Source organism: Fusarium poae, chromosome 4 (genome assembly GCF_019609905.1).
Source record: "Fusarium poae strain DAOMC 252244 chromosome 4, whole genome shotgun sequence".
Taxonomy (NCBI): Eukaryota; Fungi; Ascomycota; class Sordariomycetes; order Hypocreales; family Nectriaceae; genus Fusarium; species Fusarium poae.
The window spans coordinates 6,429,919-6,454,391 of NC_058402.1; the positions used below are offsets into that span (position 1 = coordinate 6,429,919).

Genomic DNA, 24,473 nt, shown 5'->3' on the forward strand with positions numbered 1-24,473 from the left:
CTGATTATAGTAGTACATTCTTACTCAGCCACCCAGATGGCAGCCATACCCATACCAGTTCCTACACACATAGATGTTGCGCCGACCTTCTGGCCGGTTCTCTTCAACTCATATAGTAGGGTAGAGACTTGTCGGGCACCGGTGCAGCCCAGAGGGTGACCAAAGGCAATGGCACCTCCCTTAGGGTTGATCTTCTCCTGAGGAATACCCAGCTCGTTGGCGCACCACAAGCACTGGCTGGCGAAAGCCTCGTTGATCTCCCAGATGTCGACATCGTCCTTGGAGATACCAGCGAGGTCGAGAGCCTTGGGGATAGCCTTCCAGGGACCCTGACCCATGAGGAGGGGCTTGACACCAACAACCGAGGCGCAGACGTACTTGCCAATAATCTTCTGCCCGAGCTTCTCAGCGGTAGATCGCTTCATGAGAAGCACAGCGGCAGCACCATCGGAGATCTGACTGGCGTTACCGGCGTGGATAGATCCATCCTTGGCAAAGGCAGGGCGGATCTTGCCGAGGGACTCGACGGTGATGCCCTCTCGGACACCATCATCCTTGGAGACGGTGATTTCCTTGGTGTTACCCTCCTTGTCCTCGAACTTGACCTTGAGAGGAGCGATTTCCTCGTCAAAGAGACCCTCTTTTTGGGCCTTGAGAGCCTTCTGGTATGATGAGGCAGCGAAAGTATCTTGCGCCTGTCGAGTGATGCCGAGATCCTTGGCCATCTGCTCGGACAGAACACCCATAGGGACCTTGCAGTTGGCAGCTTCGGGGACCTTCTCAAACTCCTCGGAGAACTCAGCGACAGCACCGGGACCGTAATTGATAGACATGCTCTCAACACCAGCACCAATACCGATATCGATCATGCCAGTCTTGATCTGGTTGGCGACGTCGACGGTGGCCTGGAGGCCAGAAGAGCACTGTCGGTTGAGGGTTCGGACGGCGATGGATTCAGGGAAACCGGCGACCAAGCTGGCAGCTCGCATCTCAGTCGCGCCACCACCAGGGGCGAGCACAGTTCCGACACACAGGTCCTCGACCAGGGCGGGGTTGATCTTTGAACGGTCGAGGAGAGCCTTGAGGACTCCGGCCATCAAGTCAGCAGCGTGTGTATCCTTGAAACCACCACGGCCTCCCTTTGTGAATGCGCTTCGGCAGGCGGCGGTGACGACGATCTGTTGATGTTAGTGAACAATCCTAGCGCATAAAGTAGCTCTTCGTATCTTGGAAACTTACATCATCGGGGTTTTTCTGGAGGATCTTCTCACGACCGCCAGCGGTCGGGTTACCAGAGATCTGGCCTCCAATCTGAATAATACGGTCGGTGACTAGGAACCAAGTTAGTATGTCATCATGATAAGCGGAGCGTGAGACTGTTGAACATACCACCCATTTTTGCTATGATGTAACTGAGTGTGATGTAGTAAAGAAGTTGAGGGCTGGGTATAATGCGCAAGACAAAGACAGGAAGAGATGAAATGTTTGGATGGAGGAGTAGTATCAGGGAGGATTAATATACAGAAAGATTCTCGGTAGACCTCGGATGTTGTAAGAGAAAAGAGATGGTGGGAAGCTTTGTCTGTCACAGGAGAAGAAGCTACATTAGTACGTTCAAGACCGAAGACCGACGCGCGGGACGGATTTCCCATTCTAAAAAACTGGGGGACCGAGGCATCTTCTTGCCCCATGCTTAGCGTTGTTTATTGGCGTCGCTTTTCCTAGCGCCCGATCACATGCCAGTTCTCAGTGGATTCTATTCCCCCAGCTTTTTTTTTAAACGTGCAGTAACGCGGGGAGAGAGAGAATCTCCAACATTTTGTTTCTTGACTTGTTGCGTCACAAGGTGACTAAGAAAATAGTTACTCTAAAAATGATGATTTAATGTGAATAAGCAAGCACGTGGACTCGTTCTATCACATGAAAATATTCATTTAATTTTGACCTGATTCATGCGCTGCCACTGCCACTGCTACTATGCTATACTGTATTTTCCACCACGATGGGTATCGTCATAAAAAGAACAAAATTTGACTATGGGAACAAATAAAGCCAACCTGATATCAAGAAAAGAAAACAAAAGAAAAAGATTATCTACAGATAGAATGGTACCAACTGACTCATCATTTCATACAGGTATCGTAAGACGAGGAATGCCCTCCACACTCAGAAATCGCTGGGCTCCAAACACTTCTTTCGTCATCTTGAAATGACTGAGATGCCAGAGATAGAGCATCCCATGGTGAACTAGAGTCTTCGCCAGACCCTGAGTCGCAAAGTGGCATAGGGACTGGCAATGAGTTGACAAAAGAAGTATCTACTCTGATCACCGGTATCACTGAAGGTTCTGTTAACGCTCGGTTACGACCAGCATTGAATTGTTGTGGTACCGGAGACGTAAAAGCGTATTGTCCAAGAGCATCTTGAAACTGTTCTTGCTGCGGCTGCGGCTGCATATAAGAGGAAGGGCTGAAGTCGGCCCATGATGGATATTGGCTGGGAGGTGCAGATCTTGAGAGCGGCGAGACTGCTTCTGCGTTGGTGTTAGTTCTCACTGAGCTAATTGGGACTAGACGTATAAATGCTACTCACCAACTTCATCAACCAGGCGAAGAGACTTGAGGGCATCAAAGCCCAGCTCAATACTGAACCGCTGATCCGGGAGTTTCCCCAAACGAATACGCAATTGCTGCTGCATACTTCCAACCGTTTCCACATCAATTACGTCCAGCACGCACCAGTGTTTAGCATCCTTCCATCGTGTTTTGGGAACAGGATGTATTTTGACACCCCAGTTACGAGCAAAATCGTTATCAACGACACTTGACGCACGGTTGAGATAGCATTTCGCGATGCAAGGCACTTCAGTTGTCTGTGTTTTGACAGTAATTCGAATCATTTGACCGTCCTTGACTTTCGCTGACTGAGCCCTTGAAAGAGTCTGAAGAGGCTGTGCAGCGAGTTGCCAGTTTAAGTTATGCCCGGAAGGCTGTGCAACAGGAGACTGTCCTTGGCTCGGCGGCTCATCGTCGGTGAAAATGACGGGCTCTTCAAAAGAAAATGGAGGAAATGGTGAAGATTCCTGCGGAGACAACAAAGGCGAAAATGACTGCGAAGGTTGTGTTTGGAGTTGTATAGACGGGTCTGTGAAAGACAAACTATTCAATTGTCCTCCACTTCTGCTTCGTCGACGAATTGATTCGGCAGCATGGGAGACAACAGATGGACTACTTCGGCGCCTTGATCGATCTTTGGAAATAGGACTAAGACTTGTGGGTGACCGTGAACGACCCGAAGCCTGCCTGATAGTATCTTCAAGCACACTCAGTTTCAAGCGGCCAGGCCGAGAAGCCAGAGCTGGGTTCCGCTGTCGATTCGGCGGGGTCATAACTTTTGGGGTGTTGATAAAAATGGAAAATAGGCAGAGGGTAGAAGTGCCTGGTTATAATGTTGGACGTTGCAAGAAAAAAGTAACAACAGTTGTGGCTGTTGGGTGAGTCGCCAGAGCTAAAACGTGAGACTTGAAACGGTAGAATATTGTAGTTTAGTCGAACCGGACTTAAGTGAAGTATATCAATACTCCGTATCTGCGTAAAGTAGAGAGACAAATCTGCCAGGGTTTCCCAAACATCGCATCGTGTTAGGCAAGGTAGTCAATATGCAAGTATTGGTATCCAGTCATTGGGTGACATTGAGGATCACCACGCTTCTCGAACCCTAGGCGTACTGTCGGGTTGTCAGCTCAAGTCCTTGGTTCCCGCAAAAACATGTAGAAAATAAGGCTCTTGACTGGTCTTTGACGCCGGGTGCGATGCACAGCCTCTATCAACCGAGTCGATGGAGGCTGTGCTAGAGAGTGACGGTGAAATAAGAGCCGCCTTTCATGACTTGTGCGATCAAGACTGGCCACGCATCATTGAAAATGCACTCTATCACAATTATGCCATGTCTCACTTTAAATCACAGTTACACTAAAAACAAGCGACTTTATGACTTTACGAAATGCCTTAATGTAGTTTCAACCTCATTTTATAAGGCGATCGCATATTGGGTTGACTAGCTTAACTACTGGTTGCTGCGCCTCTTAGAAGCATATTATTCGGGCGTCAGGCTCCGAAATAAGGAGCTTGTATGAATCGATATCACAATAACATATTTGTTTACACATGATGCGGCTCAGTAATAAACACATTCGCCTGTTGTCGTAACGAGCCGCATACTCAAGTGAGATGATGCTGCCCATTTCTGTTCCGCCTTCTGACATCGAGGACATAAAGATCTCCATACATGCCCTAAAATGGACTTCATAACCGTCACTTAGACCGGTGACGTCTATCAAACAGACAGTAGGTATACCAATTACGACTGCATCTTACTGCATTCTGACCTATCCAACAGGCCTCAGAAGGTATCTTTCACGGAACTCCCAGAAACACCAACAAAGCCACCAAGAACAATTGCATGAACCGGCCTGATAAATCTGATTCGATGGCTCTGAAAGTTGGCCCCAAAGCCTCATCTGCAGGCGGTTCGGTGCAAAGGAAAGAAACTCCTGAAAGTGGTGGACAGAGCTGCTACCGGGCAGTGTGCCAGGTATCGTAATTTGAAACCATGCAGCCCTATATGGCACTGACACTTCATAGATACCTCCCATTGGACAATTTCATGCAACACCTAGAATGGTGTTCTCCACGGCTCGCTCCCTAGAAGCCTCCTCGAGAGCAAGATGTCGTCGAAGGCAGCTTTACCACCAGCAGAAGCCTGACTGTGGACCAAGTCAAGTGACCAAGGTAGACACTCCGAATTGTCATGTTGTTCAGCACAAACAGACACGGGGCGACTTGAGATATGTATATCGGGAACATGATCAAGCTCGGGATTGGGACCCGTCAGCTAAGAAGAACGGTACTGACCCCAGTTTCGAGAGGATCAAATACGTTTACAAAAGCACCGACGACACTGTGGAGCCTTTAAGAATAGAAGATTTAGAAGACAAGATAGGACGCTTGACTATTGCTTTGGAGGACAGACCATTGAGAGCTGTCAGTCCGGGCGTTGAAGAAGCCTATATGCGAGGAGAGCCTCTTACTCCTCCCGAGATCGAGTTTTCTGAATACAGTGAGGAAGACGACTACTGGGCCTGGGATCAGAATACTCAATTGTTCAGGCACTGGGATGAGGACTTGGGAGAATGGGTTAGCTTTCCCGAGAGGTTTGACTGATAAGGAAGTGGAGATAGGATACAACGTAGCAGTAATCACTATACATCATACTGGGCGTTTAAGCCACTAGGTAGCCACTCTAGAACACTTTCGTTAATAATTTCCATTGGCTATTCGACTCTCCGAGTACAACACAACCACATCGTCAACGCCAAGTACTTCTCATCCACTCATATCCTCATATCCTCATGATCTCATCAACAACCTTCCCAAGCTCACAAATCTTAATATCAAGCCTTGCTTTCAGGCTTGTCCTTGACAGCCTTGTCATTGGGAGAAAAGCTGATGCTGACGCTGTTCACACAATGGCGTTCATCAGTGGGCGTGTCAAAGCCCTCGCCCTTGAACACATGTCCTAGATGACCACCACAGTTGGAGCACACAATCTCAGTTCGTACCTTGCCGAAGGAGCGATCCTCTTGACGCACAACCGCACCGGGGATGCTATCAAAGTAGGCTGGCCAACCACAGCCAGACTTGAACTTTTGGGTGGCCTTGTAGAGAGGTGCCTCACAGCCTGCGCAAGTGTAGACACCTTCGTCAGGGTAATGGGTATCAAACTTTCCTGAGCCTGGAGGCTCGGTACCCTTCTCACGGAGAATACGGAATTGCTCTTCTTTCATTAGTTGCTGCGCTTAAAGAATCTATTATGAGGCACTCACCCTTATTGAGGACAGCACGCCACTCGTCGTCCGAACGCTGGTCAGGAAAAGACATTTTAGAGTTGTTTCTAGATGAAGTGCCGAATAAAGCGCCCAGGATGGGAATTCCAGACAAAGATCGAAGAGGAATAGGTCGATAGGCCAAGTGTGAGGTCAGTGGAGGTCTCACACGGGTAATGTTTGAGAACGCAAAGATGATGTTTGACAGGAATGGAGAGAAGCGCATTGCATATGAGGTTCGATGCGTGTATTTATATTTGGTTGGAAGAGTGGATTACATTCCACTTCTTAAATGGCGTTATAAGTCCGGGGTTTCAATTTAGTTAGTGGCAACCTGTGGAATCATTTGCATCATCGAGTGAGCCCGGGAGGTTGTTAAGCACAAGCACAGCCACAGCTTTGAACCCGCTCCGCTGTACGCTGTAATCGTGGCTCTTTGTTGAATCTCAGCGCATATACGCTGATATTATTCCAACCTAATACGACAGTAGCTGATCTCCGACAAGGGAATTATTCAACGACGATTATTCAACAGCATTTCCTCAAAGCGTATTAGTTAGAACTAAGACTAGACATTACCCTGACTATTCCTTGGTTCAGCCCTAATATGTCGCAACGTGGCTAAGTTGGAAAGGAATAGCTTCTAATTATGTAAAAGTCAATTGGCAATAGCACTTTTGGAAATGAATATTAGCATCTTGGCGTTCCAAAGTCTTTGTCAAGGAAAGATAGTTTTATTCAAAATTTTAATAACTTCAAAGGACTATAGCCAAGGACCTTGCAAGTGTCATGTAATGTGAGGAAGAACTTCAACGCACCGCAACTTCCATCCATGTAACCTCCCCGCTAAGTCCAGGGGCCAGGTACCTCGACCAAAAGAGTCCAGGCCCGTGCATTAATTCCGCTGGGCTCCAACTGCTAATGATAACTAAAACATCACCAACCTGACCATCTTGGCACCTCCCTATTGACCTCCATCCACCTCAATTCTAGGCACCTCTTTTAAACTCTAGGTTGCCACTTTGCAACAAAACTCTCCTAGAGTGGTCTTTAAAAGCATCCACATCAAATCTTGCGATACCTCAACTCTTTCTCGTCACAATACCATCATGTCTAGGAGAGCCCCGAACCCCGCCGCTGAGCGGGCGGCGCAAAACCAAGCTACCATCAAGAGTCTCCTCAAGCTGGAAGCCAACAAGGTCTGCTCTGATTGCAAAAGAAACAAGCGTATGCTCTCATCCTCAACTTCTGTATACTATCCCTGCTGACTTGGCCAGATCCTCGATGGGCCAGCTGGAATCTTGGCGTCTTCATCTGTATCCGATGCTCAGGCATCCACCGTGGCATGGGCACTCACATCAGCCGAGTCAAGTCCGTCGACCTCGATTCCTGGACCGACGAACAACTTCAGAGCGTACTGAAATGGGGCAATGCCCGCGCCAACAAATACTGGGAGGCAAAGCTTGCGGCTGGTCACGCTCCCTCCGAAGCCAAGATCGAGAATTTTATCCGAACAAAGTACGAACTCAAGCGATGGGTGATGGACGGCCCCATGCCCGATCCTGCGACCCTGGACGTTGAAGGCGACGACGATGTACCCCTTAGTCTCGTCAAGGAGAAGCAGGTCATAGAGCGCAAAGAATCTCTCAGGAAGGCTTCCCTAGGCAACTCATCAGCACCAAGGGCCGTCCCCCCTCCTCAGGGGGATCTTATCGGTGGAGATCCTGTTCCTGTGCGATCGAGCAGCGCTGCTCCTCAGTCATCCAAGGTCCCCCCCAAGGGTGAACCTGCTCCCCCACGAACAATAAGCACAAAGGATTCGCTACTCGGACTCGACTTCTTCGGAGATCCCCAGGCCCCTCCACGACCAGCCAGCACAACCGGTACCGCCCCAAGCGGCCAGTCACGACCTGACTTAAAGCAGTCTATCCTCTCTCTGTATGCATCTGCACCTCGAACCCAACCCCAGGCTCAGCCACAGCAGCCTCCATCTGCTGGATTCGGCGGTTTCGCTTCTCCCACTTTTAGTCACCAGTCACAAGGTTCAGTCGGTGGTTTCAACGATGCCTTCAGCAATCTCAGCGTTTCGAACGCACCCAAACCCGCTGCCCCCGATCCTTTTGCCAGCCTTGGTTCTGCTGGCCGTACAACATCCAGCAGCAGCAATGCATTTGGCGGCCTAGGAGGAGGTAGTTTCTTTGACAGCAAGCCCTCGCAACCCTCGGCTCCCACTCACCAGCACCAATCTTCCAACTTTTCCAACTTCGGCGGCTTTTCCTCCCCCGTGCCTGCACCTGCTGCAGCCCCAGCCGCGCCCAAGCCTGCTCAATCTTCTGCTATGGGCGATCTCTTTGATCTTTCTGCACCTGTGACCACATCGCCTCCACCGCCACAGCCCGCAGCCGCTTCCACCAGCTCCGTCTTCAACCTCTCTTCCCCTCAAAGCCCTCCCGCCGCTGCACCTACCAGTAACACAACAAGCTCTATGGGTGGTTTTTCTGGTGCTGATGTCTGGGGTGGAAGCGAATGGGGAGCCCCTGCCGCAGCTCCAGCACCTGTTCAGAAGGCCCCTGAACCAGAAAAGTCTGCATCTAACGACTTTGGATGGGGTAACGCGGGAGGCGCTTTCGCTAACACTCCCATAGTCCCCGGAGCATCTGGAGGCTTGACATCTGGCGGTTTCAACCCTATCGCATCACCCAAGGTGTCAGCCGACGAGGAATTTGGAGGATGGACCAGCAGCGGGCCTGCTGCCAGTGGAAGCACTGGTCAAACAAAGTCCGGCGGCTTCGGTGGAGATGAGGACTTGTTCTCTAATGTGTGGCAGTAGGTGGTGTGCTTTTGGAAACATTTAGATGGCTTAGGGGTTTCATAAAACAATTGTAGGCATGTTTAGGCGTTTGCATGTTAGGATTCATGTAAATGCGAAAGGAGATGACTTAAATTGCACGACCGTTACGATCTCGACACGAGTGATAAAGCGATGTGAATGTATTCAAGTAACGCCGAGCCAACGCTGCCAAAACAGAACTTCCCAAGGGGTAACTATCTAGCTTCCTGGTTGGATGTCTGGGATACCCTCCAATCGTATTTCCCTGGCCGTACAAAGTAAAGATGGCAGGTATCCCGTTTCCGCTCTAATCATTATAGCACTTCCCAAATTCATCTCAGACGCCTACGCTCCCAAGTCTTAGAAAATCAGTTTTGCACCGTAGAACAACACCAAGAAAATGCCAATTACGATTCCCGACAATTTGAGGATCGCAACACGGTTGCCAGATGCGGCCATACGAGTCAAACGACCGGCAGAGCCCTTCATCTGTGTGGTCATGGAGGAGAAAGTATCGGACTATTAGACGTCAGCTGTCAAGTCGTCGTAGCAGATGTGCGAGGTGAGATAGACGGACGGTATTGTCGATGACATCTTGGGCTCTGGCGTTATCGTAAATGTCGACTGTTACACCACGGAGAGCAGAGACTTTGGCGGAGAGTTCATCGAGGCGCGCATTGTTCTGGCGCTCTCGCTCGTAGGCTTCGGACATGGCGGGTATGAGGTTGTCGGAGTAAGGAAATGAGTTGTCGAGAACAGGGGCTGTCGTGAGCAGTCTACAAGGTTGTCGATCAGGCCAGTAAAAGTTGTGTGATTGTTTATAGTTTTCGTGTGGTAGAGAATAAACTCTTGGTCTTCGTAATTCAGCCGCCTTCCTTAAAGTCAAAGTCAAGTTGTGAAAGGGGTCTGAATTCCGACTCAAACCCTGGCCGTCATGACGAACTCCTGCTTTGGGTTTCCCAGTCCGCCACGGTCATGCGCCGCTGCTCGGCCGTTGCGCAGTACGTACCCTGTAGATCGCAACGCCACACCTCGAATTTAGGTACTAGCCACTCTTTACTCCCCAAGTACTCCACAGAGAAACTGGAGATATCTCCGTCAATGCAGCTATACCTTGACATCCGAGGCGGGGCAGAGTGTTACAATCAAGGCACCGTAAGAGAATATGGTTGGGCAGTAGGGCAGCTATGATTTCAACCGACGATGCTCTGTTGCTTCGCAGTCGTCAGGTACCTGCGCCACATGAATTAGGAAGCTTAGGTTTCTTCAGCGCGTATGCCGTGTCGTTGCGTCTACCTTAACTAAAAGTGAACCCAACGTCTGCCCACCACCTAATCACGACTAAACTGTTATAAACTTTCTCGTGGTGTATGTCGATCGTGCAGCACTCCTGTATCATATCGCTGCATTCTTTATACCACTTCACTTGCTTACAGCCAATGCTTGGCCAAGAAATCATCGGGGCGCAGCATTAACTTGTCTGGTGACGACGCAGGCCCGACAAGCTACTTAATACCTATAACTCTTAACCCCACCCACTCGCTCTCGCACTGAGAGCTTCTTGGCTCATCTCCTTCAACAACAATTTTTGAACTGCGCATAGGTAGCTACACATTCTCGGCTATTCCATTATTACCACATACATCTCTCAGATCCATCAGAATTTACCAAGATGGGCATCAACAACCCTCTCCCGGCGTCTATGGCGTGTAAGTCAAACCCCCAATTGTGTACTCATGATCGCGCATCATGAGCCCCTCCCAATAAACATTCAGCCAAAGCACCCGAACCATTGCGAAACTTGACTAACGCAACTCTCTACAACAGCGGAATGCAAGAAGTGCGGCAAGATTCTTACGTCCTTTATCAACCCTCGCCAGTCTTTCGGTCCCGACAAGGTCATTCCTCCTTCAATTCTCGCCAACGCAAAAGGCCTCGCCGTCATCACTGTTCTCAAGGCCGGCTTCCTCGGCTCAGGACGTTTCGGTAGTGGTCTCGTCGTCGCCCGACTTCCCGACGGTGGCTGGAGTGCCCCTAGTGCTATTGCGACTGCTGGCGCAGGTTTTGGTGGTCAGATTGGCTTCGAATTGACTGATTTCGTCTTTATTCTTAACGATTCGAGCGCTGTCAGAACATTCGCTCAGGCGGGCTCTCTGACCCTTGGTGGCAATGTTTCCCTAGCAGCTGGCCCTGTAGGTCGCAATGCCGAGGCCGCCGGTGCTGCTTCTCTTAAGGGTGTTGCCGGTATTTTCAGTTACTCCAAGACCAAGGGTCTCTTTGCTGGTGTATCCCTCGAGGGATCCGCCATCATTGAGCGTCGCGATGCCAACGAAAAAATGTATGGCCAGCGCTTCACGGCACAACAGCTGCTCACCGGCTCTGTGCGACCACCTCCCCAGGCTGCCCCTCTCATGAACATTCTGAACTCGCGCGTCTTTAGCGGCATGCGCGGCGGCAACGACGACGCCATGTACAACGATACCCCGGTATACGATGAATCGCACGACGACGTTGTGTGGAATGGTCGCCGAGGATCTGCGATGGGTGAGGGTGTGCAGCGTGATCACACAGGCTCACAACATGATAGTTTCGGAAGACCAAGCCGGTCGAACACATGGCAGGACGATGTATACGACAGACAAGGCGGTTTTGGCGGACCTACACGCTCCAATACAGTTGCCAGCAGTGGTGGTGGTGCAGCCAATGACTATGTTTACCGAGATAACCCTGCAGGAGGTTTCGGTGCTGAGAAGAAGGCCGGACCTGGGCGGCCAGCAGCTCCCAAGCCTAATTTTGGAGCTAAGCAAGCAATGCTTAAGAAGAATGAAGCAGTCGCTGTGTACAACTTTGACGCAGACCAGCCAGGTGACTTGGGCTTCAAGAAGGGCGAGGTCATTACCGTCCTGAAGCGAACTGAGAGCGAGAATGATTGGTGGTATGTATCCAAATCCTCCCTCCCTACGTCTGAGTCGGCATAACTAACAAGTAGCGCAGGACTGGGCAGATTGGCACGAGAACAGGCATCTTTCCCAGCAACTACGTCAAGATGAAGGAGTAACGGTTGTCTTTGTATCGATTAAAATACCCTGAGGCGCCTTTTCGGATGGATATCCCTGGAATACATGCGATGGGTGTTTTGTCTTTTATTTGTTTTACCATTGGCGGGTTCAAAAAGACTGTTTGATCTCGCATGCATATTGTGTGGTTATTCATGTTAAAAATTTAAGCTCAACCTTTTATGCTTGCAAACGTATCGCACCTATCGTCTGCATTGTAGTTTATTTCAGGATCATGTCGGCGAGGGACCTATCGTGTTCTCTATGGCTCCCGCCAGTCTGCTGATGGTTATGATGTGAGTTTGCTTTTCAGCGTGTACGTAGTCAGGTTGCCACGCTCGTAGTCTTGTTTGTCTTATCATTAAGTGATAATCCAACTACCTAATATACCATCGTCGCCCATAACAAACCAAAGGGTCAACAGAACCCCTAGTATGGCATTCTGTATACATTTATTTTTATTTTTCAACGCTTTCATATTTCACATGGAGGTATTAGTTGTTTAAGCAGCACCATCCAGTGAAGGAATGAGTTCGTCTGTCGGGCCGTGCCACTGTACATCTGTGTTGTCCCGAAGTCTTCTTAGCCAGAAGTCCCTCCTCTTCTCCCAGATCCGATGCAAGTATAATTCGGCGTGCCGCGCCTGGTTCCCGCAATGCTCAATCCCTTTTTCATACTCTCCGAAGAGCGTTGTAGTTGCCTCATGTAAATCTTTCAATGTATCCGGATCAGTGACAATAACTAACGGCGAACTGTCAGGCGTTGAAGATTGTTTTACGAGGGTCTCAGTTCCCAAAGGGTTGCCCGCGCTATTTGGTTCTGGTTGCATATCTGTTTGACATTCAGCGTCTTCGTATGTATTTTTGCTAGACTTCTTGAAGGGAATTGTAAGCTCGGAAGCAGGGGCTGAAGCGTTGTTTGCCCGTTTGTGGTTTGAAACCGACTTGACAGTAGTCTTTCCCGGTGATACGTCTCTCTCACTTGATTGACGTTGCTTAACGTTTGCTTTCTTGCGAGCAATTTTTGTAGCCTGAACTTTCTTCGAGCCCTTGGCCGTTGTATCTGTAATAGATTGAGTTACCGTGCCTGTTTTTCTTGGCTTGCGAGCTTTGGCAGCTCCTAATTGCTTGGTCTCTTGTGGCTTGGATCCTCCATCTGCTGCTCTATTACCCTTACTAGACTCGAAAGGTAGCGTTCTTGGTTGAGGCATCAGATTCCGGTATTCTTGTGGATCGTTTTGAGGTGATTCAAGGTGTACTGGCTCATCGGTCGTTTTATTATGTATCACTCCATTGGCCACGTAACTTCCAACGTGGTTGTTCTGGGAGCTTACGAGGTTGTTCGGCCCCAGGTTCGGATGCACAACAGGTTCATGCAAGCTGAAGCCTAGATCTGGTGTGTTTAGATCCGGAATTGTCCCAATATCATTGCCATGCCAGTGAGTCAAGGGTGGATTGGGAACGAAGGAATGCCCAACAGGTGAGAACGTGCGAGCTACGTACGAGTATGTGTTTCCACCGTCAAGGAACATGTTGTATGGGTTTAACTGTGCCGCAACTGGTGGTGTATTCACTAACTGGTTAGTGGCAGGATACGGTTGGATTGGAACCGACACATATCTCTGCATATATGAGGCCCACGGGTTTGAAATAGTCGATGGTTGAGAAGGTTGGAAAGGGGCAGCTAGCATTGTAGCGAACGGTATGTCATGTTGAGTCTCTGGCCCTCTCGAGGTATTCAGCGGTAAGAGAGATGGAGGCGTGATGGGTGACAGTAGTGGACCATAGTCCGGTGTGGTACCATACGTTGGTTGATTCATGAGAGACGTCGGTAACGCATCGCTGACATGGAAGCCGGCCTTCTGCAGCAAGCAAACAGTGACACTGAAGTCCCTTGTCTTCTCGAATTGCACAAGAATTGCTTGAGATCTGCCAGGAACGCAGATACACAATCGGTTGGCTTGTTTGTTGACGCTTACCATGTCACCAGGGGATCGCGAGACTTCTGCAGTTTCAGTAAGTCGAAAGGAAACCTTGCCTGTCAGCATGCTATGATCGATATATCGTCACAGGATATGCGCACCACTTGTTGTGTCTCTTTTCGAATGAGAACAATCAGTGCCCCTGTTTCTGCATCAACTGGTCTCTGGCCTTCAATTGTCAAAGTGAAAATGCCATGAGACTGGGAATTGTAAGCCCTGGCAGATATGTCATCCCGTATCTCCAGATACACAAGCGGACAGTCAAGTACGGGGGTTGGAGGGCCGGACATCTTCGTGTGTCATCACATAATGAATAAAGCAAGCAGCAAAGGATGCCAATATTAGTGGGAAGTGGGAAATGGAAGTAAAGTGTCGTATATTCTACGTACGTTGGCAAGTAGGTTGAGGACGTTCCTTCCAAAATATTAATAGAAAGCATAAGTACTAACAGGTACTACTAACATTGTTCAATTGCACCTTCCTGACTTCCTTCTAATAGCTGGGAGGACCGATTGTAGTTGTAGAGGCAACTTCGATTAGAGCGAGTCACGTGGAGATAAGCCGCGCCAATCTGAACCGAGACTTTCGACGCGCCGCGCCAACGTAAACTGCCAGCGCTGACCCATGCGAATTGAGTGCCAATCGTGGACTCGGCTACTCTCATTCACGACGTCTCCAGAACCAGTCAATAGATCAACAAGGAGACTTTCGTAGACCATTAGACATCGCGCGGGTACGCCTACTTATATTTCATCTCGATTAACTGCGCGACGCCCAACGCAGCTCGCCACCTACATTTCTACAGCACCATCCATTAGCGCGCGCATTCGCATGCTAGACTCGGCTGCTCTTCTTCAACCTTGATTCGATCAACCAAGATGGCTCCCGTACGCAATGAGGTGCCGCCGCACACGATAGACCGCACTCCCGAATATGAGGAGTTCATGACGCGACTCCGTGATTATCATACCAAACGAGGCACGACACTTGACCCGGAACCCAAAGTTGGCGCAACGCATCTCGACTTGTTCAAGGTCTTCAACCACATCGTGGAAAGTGGCGGCTATGACAAAATTTCGGAGGAAAAGCTAGCCTGGCGTCGAATGGCCTCTGAACTTGGTATCTACTCCAACAATGAAGCCTCGACTGCATTTTCCTTGAAGGAGAAATTCTACAAAAATCTCGCCGCATACGAAATCAGTACTGTGCACGGAAAGGAACCACCGCCAAAAGATATTCTGGAGGATGTCACGGCCAAGGGTGCTGCCTTGTTGACACGTACCAGAGAAAATTATCGAGGCGTTAAACGGGAAAGTAATTTTGGTGCTACAGACTCAGCGGCCTCGGGTGACGATGGTACACCCGTTCGCGAACGACCCGTTCCAGATGCTGCTGCTAGTGCCCGAGCATCAAGAGGGCTTAGAGAAGCGCCTCCTCAGCGTGTCATTTTCCAGCCAGATACCGGTCCTTCGCGCACAACAAGACACTCTTCAGCTCACCATGCGACGACTACCAACTCGCCAGCCGCCAATCCTCCCCAAACTCCTTCACACCACCCTAACATGCATGTACCTCAACAACATCACCAGCAGCAGCAACAACAACAACAACAAAATTACCAGGGAAACCGAGGGCCCTCAATACTTCACCATCCTACGACGAATCCTGAAAACACATCTAATCTTGTTACTGCCTATCAACCACGATTTTCCAAGCCCCTGACACTTCGTGCGGTCCCAACACCTAGTAATGCGCCAAACGAGTTCCAAAAGCCTCGTCAACTCCCACGCCTAGACTCTCGTCAGCCCATGCAACCCGGCAGTGAGTGCTCTCCAGTTACCATTTATGCAAGGACTGACATTAGTAGCTGGGTTCGATGGCCCTAATATTTACATGCGGTGCCTGAACGCTTTACGATCAAACATTGCTGCTGAGCAGGCTTTTGCCCTTAATCACTTGGTAAAGATTTCCTTTGAGCGAGGTGACAAGTACAAGTTCGATTCATTCCCAGGTCTTGCCGAAGGACTAGTTGATAAGGCTCTCGAAGTGGGACAGTTGTTCTATCACGTCAACTGGACAGTCTCATGGAACATTCCTCATGACTCAAATGACCCCAGTGTTCTCGATGGCAACCATGGAACACAAGACATTTTGGAGCGAATCGGCGATCTCATTGAAAAGGATATGCCCGATGTTCTTCAAACCGAGGCGTATGCAGACAACTTGGTGCTGATAACCGAAGCTGTCTTGACGTTACGCAACATGGTCACTCTGCCCGAAAATGCCCACAACATGTCTGACTTTCCTCCGATCAAGGACCTCATCTGCATTGTCCTGAACTTGCCACAGAGGGATTCGCTCGTGGAGTTGAAGCATCTCATCCTGGATATCGCAGAGCAGCTGACACCATTCATGACTCTGGATTCCGATGACCCATTGTACAGAACCTTATTAGCCCAAATGGCATCTGAAGACCGGGGTACCATTCTAACAGCTCTCCGAGCGTTGGGCCGTATTTCGATGAACCTCGAAGCCACGAACAAGCTGGGCAACGTACCTGGACCTGTACTTCAGCGAATTGCCAGCTGGCTACTCCTCAATGATGACGAGCTTATTGATGCCTGCCTCGACTTCCTCTATCAGTACACCGCCGTCGTACCAAACGTGGATACGTTGATTCGTTCGTTGACGCCCGAGAACCTGGTCGACCACCTCGGTCGCTTGCTTGCTCACGGCGCACGAAAGACGCAGCGCGAATTCGTTCTTACACCTGAACAACGAAAGCCTGCTCACGATCAAATTGCGCCTATGCCCGAGGATCTCTTGCAAGAGATGCTCAAGCTGGAAGAGCCCGATCGCGTCCACCGATGGGTCCGCTGCTTTTTCGAAGAGGATAACAGCTCTTATGTGACGCAACTGGCTGCTTGGCAGGCGTATCAGACCGCTTTCGTTGGTCCTCTTAAAAATATTGGGCAGCCGCTGATTACGCCTGCCGATTTTATCAGGAACAGTACTTCTGTCTACAAAGATTCGAATGCGCAGGTTCTCAGGGATCCAGGTGACCCTCAACAAAAATTCATCATCCATGGTATCCGTGCTAGGCCTAAGCCTCTTGGTATGGATGGCAAAGAGTACGGACGATGTCTGTGGGCCTCGAATCCCGACAACATGCTTGAGAAATGCGGTCATTTCTATATCCAGGCCGAAAAGATGTGGGAGCACATTCTCACAGATCACCTCCACGAAAAGCGCAACGAAAAGGGGCAGTTTGACAATGTTGAGAAGGAGTTTACCTGCACATGGGACCAATGCTCTCGTTTCCAGAAGCCTACCAAGCTTCGCCTCCAGGAACTCTCTCGGCACATTAACACACACGTCTCTTTGGCGCTGCCCAGTGAAGCGCATATCCAAAAGTCGGAACGGTCCTGGATCGTCCCAGCCAAGACCATGACTGTGACGTTTGAGGAGACAATGACAGCACGCGACGAGCGGAATCCAAACCTCCCGCCCCAGGCTGCCGGTATCCCCCTCAGCGCTGCGCTGGTACTGCGAAACATTGCGCGGAACGTGGTGAAGACTGAGGCCGAAGAAGAGATGCTCAAAAGTCAAGCCGAGACGGGCGAAAATGGAGGCTGGAACGAGATTCTTTTCCGGCCACTTATGCCACGCTTGTTTGAAATCCTTGCGGAAAACAGAGCCATGGTATGTTTTCTCCCCTTAACCCTCACTTTGGTTGTCCATTCTAACCAGCTTTATAGAGCCCTTACATTTCATCATTGCTTGATCTGATTCGCGTTCATAACGAGGATCGGAGTCAATGATATATTCTCGTCTAGCTAATTAGAGACCACGCGGGAGTGAACAATGCAGGACAAGGCGTTTAATGGAGAAGCTCCTGAGCTAATGTGGTGTTGAAAAGGGGCGTTGTAAGCATATTCATTCACATGATAGCTTCCTTGGAAGGGTGGAGACTGAAGGTGTTGGCGCGGGATCATGTTGATTTTGGAACGAATTACTTTGTAATAATACCCTGCCGGGGGGCGTCAAAGCCCCATCGGTCATTTATGAATGATAGATCGGTATACCCTGAGGGTCACAGGATATCACCGGCGTCCACTCACGAGGTCTGTCGTCGGGAGAAATGCCTGGGTATCTAATCTATCATGTCTAGGCCATCAAATATCTTGATAGAAGTTTGCTCAACTAAGTAATTCGAGAAGGCAGAAAAGGCCGCCTGTGATTTTAATTTTTGTGCCTCATCACCGAGTCTGAAGGAACAAATCGCCAGGCTGGGCATCCTGAAGACTGAATTTCATGATCATGGTCATGCGAGGGTGTCACTATAAACTAATGCAAGGCTCGTACGAAGTAGATGGGAACCGCATTGATGTGCACCAAGGAATATCGAGTTCTTCTCATGTGGCTGGTCAATATCAATGGTTCAGTACCTAGGCTTTAGGGAGGACGGACCCCCGTGTGAAGAGGAAGACTGTGCTTCCGGTGACGTTCTGGAACCCCAGCAATTGTTGGATCCTTGGCATCCACCCCACTACACGATGCTGCAATACTAGCTTCGAGGGCTTCAAGGGGGCCTGCGGGTTATATTGCGTGCCGACGGAGATATCTACTCGTTCCATGTCGACGGAAATAATAACTGACGCCATATTTGGAGATTGCGTGCTCTTCAGTTTGACAATGCCTTGAACAAAGTGTGAAGCTTACCATTAAGATTCATACAACCCAGTTTGGATATCTCTTGTAAGCTCTAAACTACGCGGAGTGGGTTATATGTACATTCTCATTGCGTTGAAGTAACGTTCCCTTGCACTTCAGATCGCTTGAAAGGTATCTCGGGCGGTGGATAGATCAGATCAGTTGTAAACGAGAGCCACTGTGGGTCATAGTAGGAGATCCAAGTCCGCTCTATCTGTGCAGTGATATCGCTTCTTTGACAGAGTTAACAGTGGATATCTATCCTCTTTTACGAGTAGTTGATGTGGGTACCTATGTCTCGAAGTCTGATAGCTCTGTCTTTTACGAGTAGAAAAAACAAACACAAAATCGCCTGATTCGAAATCATTAGCCTTGTCGAGGCATGATTAAAGTGCTAGAAATATTCACCAGGTTTGAATACACACCGTCTTTTGACGTAAGTCACGGAGATTTGCCTCCAAAAGACGGAAGGGAAGGCAAAGTCTGTCGTCATAAATAGAGATCGCCACATTTAATAACAGAGTAGATAATTCCGTCATTTCTGTGACCGTCAATATTGACAAGATTTGTTGGGAAAGAAGGAAACAGAAGCCCCCCACTGATCCAACTAAGAGATTTTTGTCATTGTTTTCACTATCGCTTGGACCAAGCATCCGAGCAACGGAGAGGAAACAAATCCTCGAAAGTGGTGTGAGCCAATGAGTAGCCATTTTAGGTTAGTGTCAAGGTTGTCTTGGGCAATTCTAGGTGTAACCTTGGTGGTTATCCAGAGATGGGATGACACACCGAAAGGTGAGAAAACACTAAAGTAAGACTCATCTTTTGATATGTGTGTTGGATGAGCAGGGATACAATGCCTGTCATGTCTCGAAATTTATAAACACCAGACACTCTCACCTTGAGAAACAAAAGCGGTCTCGGTGAGGGCTGAACTGGACATCCTGACTCGACCATGATGAGGGGATGTGCAAGGATCCGTGATACCCGGGATAAGGGAATGAAACCACCCCAACCTTCCAGACCTTGGGTAGTTTGGTATCTGTATGTGGTTTGGTCTGTTTGAGTTCCTCAGCTCGGATCGAATGAATACCGTGGCCTGTTTTCTATATTTGTGCAAGGTTAAACTCTCTATTTGATAGCGGTGTAACAGTGAATCCAGTGTCAAAGAATAGAATCATCTGCCTAGAAATATGGGAACAAAGCCAAAACCTGCTCACGCAGCAACACCAATGAATGACATGCCAACTACTGCAAGCCCCAGCGGAATATACATGGGCCCTGCAACCATTGGCGAATTGCTTCGATTCGATTGAGACGAAGTGTTTGACTGTTTTGGTGTTGAGGCAACACTCATGCCACAACCGAGCTAAAAACAAATCAAAAAAATCTCTTTACCAGGCTACCATTCTGTATAGTTTGACCACCATACTAAGCACAGAAACCTGCAGAGATCTAGAATGAAATTAGGTGGGGAAAACTCAAGACATGCCCCGGAACGCTCGGACTCAGAATCATAATGCATTGACTTGTCTTTGCAATCTTGAGGTGTTGACATCTTGATCTTGGTCGTAAAAAATGTGTTGGAGATCCGGGCATCCATCTCCATGTAAGCGCCCGTTGTGGGTGAGGTGGGGGGGCCTAGGAATAGCTACCGAGAGAGGAGCTACCCCTGCAACGTCCCGAGAAGCTTAAGGAAGCATCGTGAACTTGGAGGCGCTTCCTTTCTCCCCGCGACCCGCCATAGCTCATAGCTCCAAACTCCCCACGCTTAACTGATCTCCCACTCCACTTGGTGCATCCAATCCCTGAAGCCCCCATATGCTTGTTCTCAACCTTTTGCGCCGCGCTGTAACCCAACCGAAGATTTGGAAAGTTTTCGAAAGACAAAAATGGGCATGTAAAGGTGGCCTCAATAACTAACGCCTGGTTTCTATGACCGAGTTAGTGTCAAACAAAGACACGCAATGATGTCGTATTGTGCCCGGGCTCGTGTAGCAAGAGAGTTTGCAGGCGCAAGCCGGGCAAGGCAGGCATGATATGAGATGGGAATGTGAGACGTGGTAGAATAATCAAAAGTAACCTCTAGACCGTCTCTTGAGAGAAGGGAGCTGCATATGCATATTTTGTTTGATGGGGTCTTGATTGACATCTCAGTAACCCCACGTTGTTATCGTGAGAAATGTCAGACCAGATGCGGCAAGATCCGGTCCAGCTTAGCATTGGAACCCAGTTATCAATCGAATCCTGTATGGAAGGTGGGCGCCATCGGTAGTGGTTGCTAGAATTTGAGTTGGCATACCACAAAGGAAGGAACCATGTGTGTCTGGTTGTGACATGAAATGAGGCAAGAGGAAACAACACCAACCTTCAGTACAGTACCTAATAGTTAATTAAATCAGACACCAAAAGTAAAACATGATGAGAATCAACTACATCGCCCGCATCTATGGCGTTTGGATCATATCATAGGCCAACAACATGACACTCCCAAACTCCATTCAATCAATCATCGGCACAGCAATGCGTGCCTGAATGCGCCTCAGCTGTGGTCCAGTTCAATCTCTTGACAGGAAATGCAACAGCCCTGGCATCGACCCTGTCAATCGATCTTGTGACCATCACAAATCTCCATTCCGTCTCACATTGGACTGAACCCCCCTCCCCCCCAAGGTGATGCGACATCGGTCTCTTGTGTCTAGTCCAAGTTTGTTGTGCTACGGAGGTGTAAGTTACCAGTACTGCCCCTTTCTTAGACCAAGCTAACCAGCTTCTAATTCAGGCACATCCATACAGCACAAGGAGGCAGGTACATACAGTACCTTTTTCCTTCTTGTTGATACCTACAATCAAGAGCTCACCTCGCCGTCTTACACCGAAGTCGGTCAAAAATTCTTATCCCTTGCCTACCTTAGTACTTGTTTGCTTGCTTGCTTCCCCCAGAACATAGGTACCTAAGTTAGTAGGTAGGTAAGAAAGCGTGACGGTCGTTACTCCACCTACGTATGTGTACGTATCACATCCGTCATTTCTATATAAATCCGTAGTAAGACTGGACTAATTTCCATTGACTTTCAATCACCTCCACGCACTTTCAAATTAACTTCACACAGCCTTTCTTACTCTGAACCACATTGCCTTTTCGAATACCAACCTGTATGTTGCCCCCGGCGCCCTCAACTCCATGTTGTCGTGCCAGAATTTGAAGACGACGGCAACTAACGAACCTACGCTTGTATAGACATCTCCGTTAGCTCTCTCCACACCACCCACCTACGTACCTAGGCGAGATATCTTTGTTGCATTTGCCACCGAGCTTGCAATCCCCGGATCCGAAGCATCAAGGCCGCGTCTTTGTTACCCAAAACAAACCGAGAAAGCTATAGCAATTGCCGTTCTGGAGTCGCTATTGAAGAGCCCTGAAAATAGCACCGGTCCTCCCGCAATCACATAGCCCAGCAACAACAAAAACACTCGGTTTACAATCAAGCACTGCCCTGTCAGTCCTAGCCAAGTTTTCTCTACCGCAAGATCGGCATCGCAACACCAAATCTGATACTGGCCTTTGCCTTCATTCTCACTTCCGGTTCCACAGTTTTGTCTGCCCAGACCCCGCTGCCCACCCCCCTTCAGCAAGCACTAAACCACCAGAGCCGCCAAAGTACAGCAGATCCCTTGATTCCAGCCCCAGCTGAGATTGTCTATACTGCACCGTACCTTATCACTTACCTTGCTACACCACACCCTTTTGCTCTCCTCACGGACATACCGCCACACTAAACTTTGCACCTAGCAAAGTCCCCTAGTTGTTTTGCTACACTCCAACTTTTTCAAGAAGAAAAAAAAAGTTTCGCCCCAAGCCTAGAGTTTTCCTATCACTCTGCACTCCACCTCCACAACACACTATATCAGTGATTCACTTTCAGACCCACCTCCACTCGAGTATATATCGAGCTCCCTGTGCACTTTCAACTCTTGTTTTACCTTCCTCAGTCACTACACTCTTAATCTTTCGTTTTAAGGTTCGTGTTTTCTGTCAGACCAACCTTTAATATATAAACATCCTCTCCTCCCTATATCCTCCCTATTATATATCCAGTCCTTCATCACAACTTGCTTCCTTCACCTCAGCAAGCACCACCATGTCTTTCGTCGCTCGCAACGCCCTTCGTCTGACTCGGGCTGCTGCCCCTGTTTTCCCCAGAAACGCTGCTCGATGCTTCTCAGCCACTCGTGTTCAGCGTGTCAATGACACAAACATGAAGAAGAACGTGGTTCGTGAGAAGGAGATCCCCGTTACTGTCTACGCTGCTGGACAGGGTACCGGCGATAAGCACACAGTCAATGTATCCGAGGCTGCTGCTCGCATTCCCAACGAAACTCCTGTTCCTACTCCTGACAGCGATGTGGTTCAGCCCCTCACTCGCAAGACATTTGAGCAACTCCCTCAGACAATGCGCAACATGAGTGTCTACGGAAAGACTATCTTGCTCACCGGTGCTGCCCGTGGTCTCGGAAACTACATGGCTCGCGCCTGTGCTGAGGCTGGTGCCAAGAACATCGTCCTCTTTGACGCCAACCAGGAGCTCGGTGACCAAGCTGCTGCTGAGCTCCATGACAAGACGGGTCTCCCTGTCTCATTCTTCAAGGTCGACGTCCGTGATGGTGCCGCGATCAACGCTGCTGTCGATGAGGTTGTTGAGCACTATGGTGCTCCTGATGTTCTTGTCAACTCTGCTGGTATCGCCGATTCAAACATCAAGGCTGAGACATACGACCCCGCCATGTTTCGTCGTCTCATCGACATCAACCTTACGGGATCTTTCCTCATGTCGCAGGCTGTTGGTCGTGCCATGATGGCCGCTGGAAAGCCTGGCAGCATCATTCTGGTTGCTTCTATGTCTGGCTCCGTTGTCAATTTCCCTCAGGAGCAGAGCTGCTACAACGCCTCCAAGGCGGGCGTCATCCAACTCGGCAAGTCCCTCGCTGCTGAGTGGGCCAAGTACGACATTCGAGTCAACTGCATCTCTCCTGGATACATGGACACTGCCCTCAACCGAGTACCCGCTCTCGATGCACAGAAGAAGATCTGGAAGTCTCTGACTCCCCAGAACCGCCTTGGCAACGTTGACGAACTCAATGGTCTCTGCATCTTCCTTGCTTCCGACTCTTCCAAGTTCATGACTGGTTCCAACTGCATCATTGATGGTGGTTACACATGCTACTAAGCAATGCCTGGATTTTACGAATAGCGAGGAAATGGTTTTGACAAGGGGTTTAGCAGGATACTGGGCGAAAGGACTTGCTTTTCTTTGTTTGGAGTTCAGGACTGGAACGGTTGACCTTTTTCTTTAGGCATGGGCCAAAACAAAAAGCGGTGGTATAACGATAAACTAGATGAAGCTCTGGATAGTATAGAGCAAAAGATAGCCTGCATTAGACGCAGTGCAGCATGGTCCAGAATAAGGATCAGAATTAATAGCTATTAGCACTTTAATTCCCAGGAACTGTTTTCTTATGTTCTCAGTGATATGTTTAAGGTAGATTTTGACTTTCGGGTAACTGATTGAGGTAGATGGCATCGTGAGCGCTAACAAGTGTCGCTTAAATGGAGTCGAGGCAGATCGTGACTTTGACAATTGATGGATGGGATGTCAAACCACGTGCAATCCAATCAGTGCTAACCCACCCTGCACGTCAATCGGTCATCCCATGCTTCCGCGCAGCCAATCACGATACCAACTTCAAGTTCAAAACGGCAATACAGCTTGAGCCAATGAGTTGGTCCAGGTTATGCTCACCGCTCCAACTTTCAAAGACGATCAAAACCGGGGCATAGAAATCGACCAGCCTTTTTTTGTTATTGTGGTCGCCAACGCAGAAGGCGGTGGGGAACATGGTCTCATACATAGTACGTAGATAGCATAAAGGAGATGGGAGACTTAGTACCAAGATAGAGGAACATTATGATTCCTTATCCGTGAGACATTAACAACAACAATGTCTTGGAGG

At 49.1% G+C, this 24,473-nt stretch overlaps 12 protein-coding genes across 12 annotated transcripts; 6 read left to right on the forward strand and 6 right to left on the reverse strand.

Moving 5' to 3' along the window:
• Nucleotides 1–20: 20 nt before the first annotated feature.
• On the reverse strand, nt 21–1,396 carry FPOAC1_012157 (uncharacterized protein; the record flags this gene model as incomplete). Its single annotated transcript, XM_044856518.1, has 3 exons — nt 21–1,178; nt 1,240–1,331; nt 1,390–1,396. 3 exons carry the CDS (start codon nt 1,394–1,396, stop codon nt 21–23), a joined length of 1,257 nt encoding a protein of 418 aa, XP_044703831.1.
• Nucleotides 1,397–2,123: 727 nt separating this feature from the next.
• On the reverse strand, nt 2,124–3,388 carry FPOAC1_012158 (uncharacterized protein; the record flags this gene model as incomplete). Its single annotated transcript, XM_044856519.1, has 2 exons — nt 2,124–2,533; nt 2,593–3,388. The coding sequence occupies 2 exons, from the start codon at nt 3,386–3,388 to the stop codon at nt 2,124–2,126; spliced, it is 1,206 nt and encodes a 401-aa protein (XP_044703832.1).
• A 449-nt stretch (nt 3,389–3,837) lies between these two features.
• FPOAC1_012159 (uncharacterized protein) lies at nt 3,838–5,222 on the forward strand (the record flags this gene model as incomplete). The annotated part of the gene is made up of 4 exons (XM_044856520.1): nt 3,838–3,890; nt 4,322–4,346; nt 4,399–4,593; nt 4,644–5,222. The coding sequence occupies 4 exons, from the start codon at nt 3,838–3,840 to the stop codon at nt 5,220–5,222; spliced, it is 852 nt and encodes a 283-aa protein (XP_044703833.1).
• A 230-nt stretch (nt 5,223–5,452) lies between these two features.
• On the reverse strand, nt 5,453–6,110 carry MSRB5 (Peptide methionine sulfoxide reductase B5; the record flags this gene model as incomplete). The annotated part of the gene is made up of 2 exons (XM_044856521.1): nt 5,453–5,835; nt 5,885–6,110. 2 exons carry the CDS (start codon nt 6,108–6,110, stop codon nt 5,453–5,455), a joined length of 609 nt encoding a protein of 202 aa, XP_044703834.1.
• Nucleotides 6,111–6,993: 883 nt separating this feature from the next.
• On the forward strand, nt 6,994–8,714 carry FPOAC1_012161 (uncharacterized protein; the record flags this gene model as incomplete). Its single annotated transcript, XM_044856522.1, has 2 exons — nt 6,994–7,111; nt 7,162–8,714. 2 exons carry the CDS (start codon nt 6,994–6,996, stop codon nt 8,712–8,714), a joined length of 1,671 nt encoding a protein of 556 aa, XP_044703835.1.
• Nucleotides 8,715–9,074: 360 nt separating this feature from the next.
• Nucleotides 9,075–9,426, reverse strand: FPOAC1_012162 (uncharacterized protein; the record flags this gene model as incomplete). Its single annotated transcript, XM_044856523.1, has 2 exons — nt 9,075–9,233; nt 9,292–9,426. 2 exons carry the CDS (start codon nt 9,424–9,426, stop codon nt 9,075–9,077), a joined length of 294 nt encoding a protein of 97 aa, XP_044703836.1.
• Nucleotides 9,427–10,386: 960 nt separating this feature from the next.
• On the forward strand, nt 10,387–11,772 carry FPOAC1_012163 (uncharacterized protein; the record flags this gene model as incomplete). The annotated part of the gene is made up of 3 exons (XM_044856524.1): nt 10,387–10,423; nt 10,542–11,649; nt 11,709–11,772. The coding sequence occupies 3 exons, from the start codon at nt 10,387–10,389 to the stop codon at nt 11,770–11,772; spliced, it is 1,209 nt and encodes a 402-aa protein (XP_044703837.1).
• A 500-nt stretch (nt 11,773–12,272) lies between these two features.
• Nucleotides 12,273–14,041, reverse strand: FPOAC1_012164 (uncharacterized protein; the record flags this gene model as incomplete). The annotated part of the gene is made up of 2 exons (XM_044856525.1): nt 12,273–13,802; nt 13,853–14,041. 2 exons carry the CDS (start codon nt 14,039–14,041, stop codon nt 12,273–12,275), a joined length of 1,719 nt encoding a protein of 572 aa, XP_044703838.1.
• A 588-nt stretch (nt 14,042–14,629) lies between these two features.
• FPOAC1_012165 (uncharacterized protein) lies at nt 14,630–17,572 on the forward strand (the record flags this gene model as incomplete). Its single annotated transcript, XM_044856526.1, has 3 exons — nt 14,630–15,572; nt 15,619–17,453; nt 17,510–17,572. 3 exons carry the CDS (start codon nt 14,630–14,632, stop codon nt 17,570–17,572), a joined length of 2,841 nt encoding a protein of 946 aa, XP_044703839.1.
• Nucleotides 17,573–18,549: 977 nt separating this feature from the next.
• FPOAC1_012166 (uncharacterized protein) lies at nt 18,550–18,975 on the reverse strand (the record flags this gene model as incomplete). Its single annotated transcript, XM_044856527.1, has 3 exons — nt 18,550–18,697; nt 18,756–18,816; nt 18,873–18,975. The coding sequence occupies 3 exons, from the start codon at nt 18,973–18,975 to the stop codon at nt 18,550–18,552; spliced, it is 312 nt and encodes a 103-aa protein (XP_044703840.1).
• A 1,904-nt stretch (nt 18,976–20,879) lies between these two features.
• On the forward strand, nt 20,880–22,241 carry FPOAC1_012167 (uncharacterized protein; the record flags this gene model as incomplete). Its single annotated transcript, XM_044856528.1, has 4 exons — nt 20,880–20,915; nt 21,164–21,188; nt 21,244–21,341; nt 21,972–22,241. 4 exons carry the CDS (start codon nt 20,880–20,882, stop codon nt 22,239–22,241), a joined length of 429 nt encoding a protein of 142 aa, XP_044703841.1.
• A 362-nt stretch (nt 22,242–22,603) lies between these two features.
• On the forward strand, nt 22,604–23,689 carry FPOAC1_012168 (uncharacterized protein; the record flags this gene model as incomplete). Its single annotated transcript, XM_044856529.1, has 1 exon — nt 22,604–23,689. One exon carries the CDS (start codon nt 22,604–22,606, stop codon nt 23,687–23,689), a length of 1,086 nt encoding a protein of 361 aa, XP_044703842.1.
• Nucleotides 23,690–24,473: the final 784 nt, after the last annotated feature.